This window comes from Pteropus alecto, unplaced genomic scaffold, assembly GCF_000325575.1.
Source record: "Pteropus alecto unplaced genomic scaffold, ASM32557v1 scaffold77, whole genome shotgun sequence".
Taxonomy (NCBI): Eukaryota; Metazoa; Chordata; class Mammalia; order Chiroptera; family Pteropodidae; genus Pteropus; species Pteropus alecto.
In genome coordinates this window covers 528,594-533,281 of record NW_006440820.1, presented here as the reverse complement: position 1 = coordinate 533,281, position 4,688 = coordinate 528,594, and the positions used below count along the sequence as shown (strand labels likewise).

The following is a 4,688-nucleotide window of genomic DNA, read 5'->3' as shown; positions in this document are numbered from 1 at the left end:
GAAGGAAGGAAGGAAGGAAGGAAGGAAGGAAGGAAGGAAGGAAGGAAGGAAGGAATACAAGGGAAATGCTTCTTTTTCTTACTCTACCAGGTTCTGCTTTCCTCTGATGCTTCAACATACATACATGGTTTTTGCTGGAATTGGCTGGAGTTTTCAAAGCAACAACTTATGCCAGTCTCTTCTCTGGTGATTAAGACTGTTTATCCTCAACAGGCCAAGTCAAAAGCTATCTTCACCCAAAATTAATTTGTAAGCATGTTCAGAGTCTCCTCGAAAGGATTATACATAAAAATGGCTACTGTGGGGCCACCCTACTTACTCCCTCCCACCTTCTTTCTCCCTCTTTCTAAATTAGATCTTGCAGGCATACTTCAGAAATTATTAACACTCTCCTGGGTCATGGACAGATTAGTGTGGGATTCTAGCTAGGGCTGAAACACAGTTTGTAAATTCTAAACATTTTTAGCAGCTGTGATAACATAAGTGACAATTTAATATATCAGTCATGATGGGGTTTCCTGGAAGATACTGAAAAGCCTCATGTACCACTCCATTGGTCAGCTACAAACCCAAGCCAAGAGCAGGGGAAACCAAGTTCACCAGCTGGCTCAACATAGGACAAGATTTAGGGTGTGGGAGCTCTCATTAAAGGAAACAACAAGGTATTCCCTGACCTGTCCTTGGCCTCTGCTTCATACAGGACTTCTCTTTGGGCAATAAATGTCCTATACCTTCCTGCAAGTTTAAAAAAAAATGGGAATAGGTTAAAACTAAGAATCTGCCCCTCTCTCCTTTTTTCTATTTTTTTTAATTGAGGTAACACATAAGTTAATAACATTATATAAATTTCAGGTATACAACATTATAATTTGATATTTGTATACATTATAGTGTGCTCACCACCAAAAGTCTAGCTTCCATTCGTCACCATATACTTGAATCTTTTTTTCCTTAACGATTCTTCCTTCCTCGTACCCATATTTTCTAAGGAAAAGTGCTTTAAAAAGAGCAGAACTGTAGTAACACTATTACTACCTCAATAATACAAAAATCCGTATACTGATTTCCTCTGTCTGTTGAGGGTAAAGGACTTGAAACGGTGAGGCAAAGCAGCCACCTCAGGAATTAGAAGTGAGAGTCTTACATGAGAGAAAATCATTTAACCACTTCCCGGTTAGGTGATTTGACACGAAATTCCGCAGACCTGAGTTTCCTGGTTTTATAAAATGAAGGCGAATGTATTACCCATCTCACAGGACTGCTGAGGATTGAGAAAATCCACATAAAGTGATATAACTGCACAGCAACAGCTAATTAAATGTTAGCATTTAATAGTAGTAACAAATTATTGTTCCTACCTCTCCCAGTTCACACCACCAGCAAGGCTGGCCCAACCCTCATTCCCGCCCGGCCGGGCCGGGCCGGGCCGGGCCGGGCCAGACCGGGCAAGTCGAGACTATTGCACTCGCGAATGTAAGAGAGACCCCAAACACCAGGGCGCTATTGCAAATTTCCCACCCCGGGGCGACCACGGCGACCAGGGCCCCTCAAGCTGCCGCTACAGTTCAAGCTGACCTGAAATGCCGCCTCCTATCACGACTACGTCGAACATGTGGCCCTCAACACTCGACTTCTCCCGATTCGCCATGCTCCGGTTGACAGTCTCCCGCGGCGTGGGTACAGGAGTGAGGCTGGCCAAGGGCGGGGCGGACTCTTTTACCAACTCTCGGGGGGAGTCCAGGGGCGGAGCCGATTCTTCCACGGAGAGCAGGGCGGAGCCAAGCACAGAGGGCGGAGCGGACCCTTGTATTGATACTCTGGGGGAGCCCGGGGGCGGAGCTGATCCTTCCACGGATGTTCGGGGCGTACCTGGCACGGAGGGCTGGGTGGACTTTTGTCCCGACATTTGGGTGAAGTTCGTAGGCATAAGAGGTCTTTGTACCGAACCCCGGAGGGAGGCGGGCACTGAGGGCGAGGCAGACTCTTGCACCGACCTTCGGGAAGAGCCATAGAGTGTGGCAGATCCTTGTACCGAACTCCTGGGAGAGCTGAGCACTGAGGGTGGGGGGGACCCCTGTATCGACGCGCCGGATGTGTCCGACAGCATGATAGATTCTTGTATTAAACTCCGGGGGGAGCTGAGCACTGACACAGGGTACTCCTGTGTCGACGATCGGGAGGAGTCCAAGAGCGTGACAGATCCTGGTACGGAACTCCGAGGGGAGCTGAGCATTGAGGGTGGTGGGGAACCCCGTATCGACGCTCGGGAGGAGTCCGAGAGCGTGACAGATCCTGGTACTGAACTCCGGGGGTAGCCGATCACTAAGGGCGGGGGCTGCTCCTGTACTGGCGCTCCGGAGAAGCTCGAGAGCGGGACAGTTTCTTGTACTGAACTGCGGGATGAGTTGAGCACTGAGGATGCAAAAGAAGAGTCGGAGATTGGAACAGATCTTTGTATAGATATCCGGGGGAAGCCGGCCAGTGAGAGCTGGATAGACCCTTGTAATGACACCTGGGGGGTGTTATTTGGTGTAGGAGGTACTTGGATCGAACCCCGGGGAGAGCTAGGCACTGAGGTCAGGGCGAACTCTTGTGATGACACTTCGGGAGTGTTATTGGGTGTAGGAGGTGTTGGTGGTACAGATACCCTGAGGAAGCCGGGCATCAAGGGCTGCATGGATTCTTGTACCGACCCTCGGGGGGTATTATTGGGTGTGGGAGGTTGTACTGATACCCAAGAGTTGTCGATGTCCAGGTTGGAGTCGGGCCCAGCCCCCTGAGAGGTGCTCGAGCGGGTGGCAGACATGGGGATCCGGTCCGTCAGGCCATGGGCGCCAAAGCCCCAGAGGCCAGTGCTGGAGTCCGTGTCAGTCCTCGGGCCAGGACTGGACCCGAGTTGGGAAGGCGCAGTGAAGTCCCAGGAATCGGCCGCATCCGCTATGGAAGCGTTCAACTGGTAGCTAGAAAACAGATGGGAGACTGTCTGCCACTCAGAACGAATGCTCGACCCTGCGGTGGAGGCCGGGGCCGCGCCCAAGGTGGAGACCGGGTCTGGGATTTGGGCTGCAGTGGCTCCAGCTCTGGGCGCTCTCTCTGCCTCTCGCCCACTCTGGCTGCGGCCGCTGCTGTTGCCCAGGGAGGTAGCGGAGCTGTGTGAGCTCATAGTTCAGGAGCGCGCCGGGAGGGGCTGGGGTGATATCTTGCTCTCCTTCGCCCCTCCCCCCACCCGGCCCCGGTCTCTTGGGCCCCGACTCTGGCCTCTCGACCTCCGTAGTCCCAGATTCGCACTCTCCGAAGCCCGCCCCGGGACACCCGCCCACTTCGGGGCTGAAAGAAGAGGCGCTGTTCTGGCCTGGATCCGCCTTCCCCCACTGTGGGTGGCGAGCGCGCGAGCAGCGGTTAGGCCCCTAGTGACTGAGTGGCCGGACGAAGCCATGGGGTGGGGGTAGGAGGTGGCGGTGGCCGGCTGGGAATGTAGCAGTGGCAGGGCGACAATGTGGGTGTGGCCGCATGGGGATTTCAATCTGGTGATTTTATTCCTATGCTTTAACTAAAAGAGGACTGGACCTGGCCGGGATTAAGGAAACAGGTACTTGAAGGAAGCGGACCTGGTTCGCAGGGCCGCAGGGCCTCGGACCGACTTGGTTTGGCTCCTTTCTGACGTCACACGTCACGGTGAGGTCTGCGCAGCCGCGTGTTCTCCCTAGGGAGGGAGCGGGGTGAAGCGGGAACTGTCACTGGGAGGACAGTTGGCAGTTACTGGTGTTCTATGGGATTTTGCAAGCTGAGGTGCTTAACCAAAGTTGAAGCAAGTAATGGAGAAAATGGAGAACTCAGCTATCACAAATTAAGTGGGACCTGCAATTTAAAAGCAAGGGTCAAGAGATGGCTAAGGTACCGAAACCAAACAAAACAAAAGCACGTGTGTCCCCATCCTATTGAAAAGAAGAATATTTAATGCGTATATATTACTCCGCAGCCAATCTCTTGTCTTGCTAGTTTTATCCCTCAAATTTCCACTTTATCCTCCTAGAGCTGAATTTGTCATCACTAAACCTTCAAAAATAGATGAGCGGTAATTACACAATAAAATATATATGCCAAATTATAATGTACACCTGAAAATTATATAATTAAAATATATAATTAACTTAATTAAAAAAGTCATTATGACATGAATTTAAAGTAAATAATGAGAACCCTAGAAAGTTAACTAGTATCTCTTCCCACTATAAACATTTCTCTGCCTGCCCCTCACCTCATTCTCTATCGAAGAACATCTTGTTGAAGAAACTGTAAGGAAATATATAGATTTAGTTTTTTCTTTATCCAGTTTTAATAGCTTTTATTTTCTAGAAAAATAATCGAGATTTGTGACTCAATTGATATTATTTTTATCTTGTTAGACTTTGAAGCGAAACAAGAGGAAATAATAGATATAAGAATTAATTCCTTTCAAATTTCTCCTTACTCCTTTGTTTTAATTTCATTCAAATATTTTTGTTCATACTATATGCTAGGCACACGGCAGGTACTAAGGATACACAGGCAACCAGAGACAGTTGGAGACCTTTGATTATACAGTCACTAGAAGAGCTAGTAGAGTAGATAGACAACCACACACTTGATTGTCAATCCAAACTTTGATCAATGTTATGTTGGAAAAGTACATAGCGATGATAAAGTGT

General features: G+C 49.3%; 1 protein-coding gene across 1 annotated transcript in view; it reads right to left on the bottom strand.

Annotated features, from left to right (window-relative positions):
* The window catches only part of MAOA (monoamine oxidase A), a 63,269-nt gene extending 61,516 nt beyond the window's left edge, over window positions 1–1,753 (bottom strand). The window contains exon 1 of the mRNA XM_006917905.3: window positions 1,576–1,753. Within this exon, the coding sequence (XP_006917967.1) occupies window positions 1,576–1,648 (73 nt within the window). The 5' untranslated portion in view covers window positions 1,649–1,753. The remainder of the gene's footprint in view (window positions 1–1,575) is intronic.
* Between the last annotated feature and the right edge of the window lie 2,935 nt (window positions 1,754–4,688).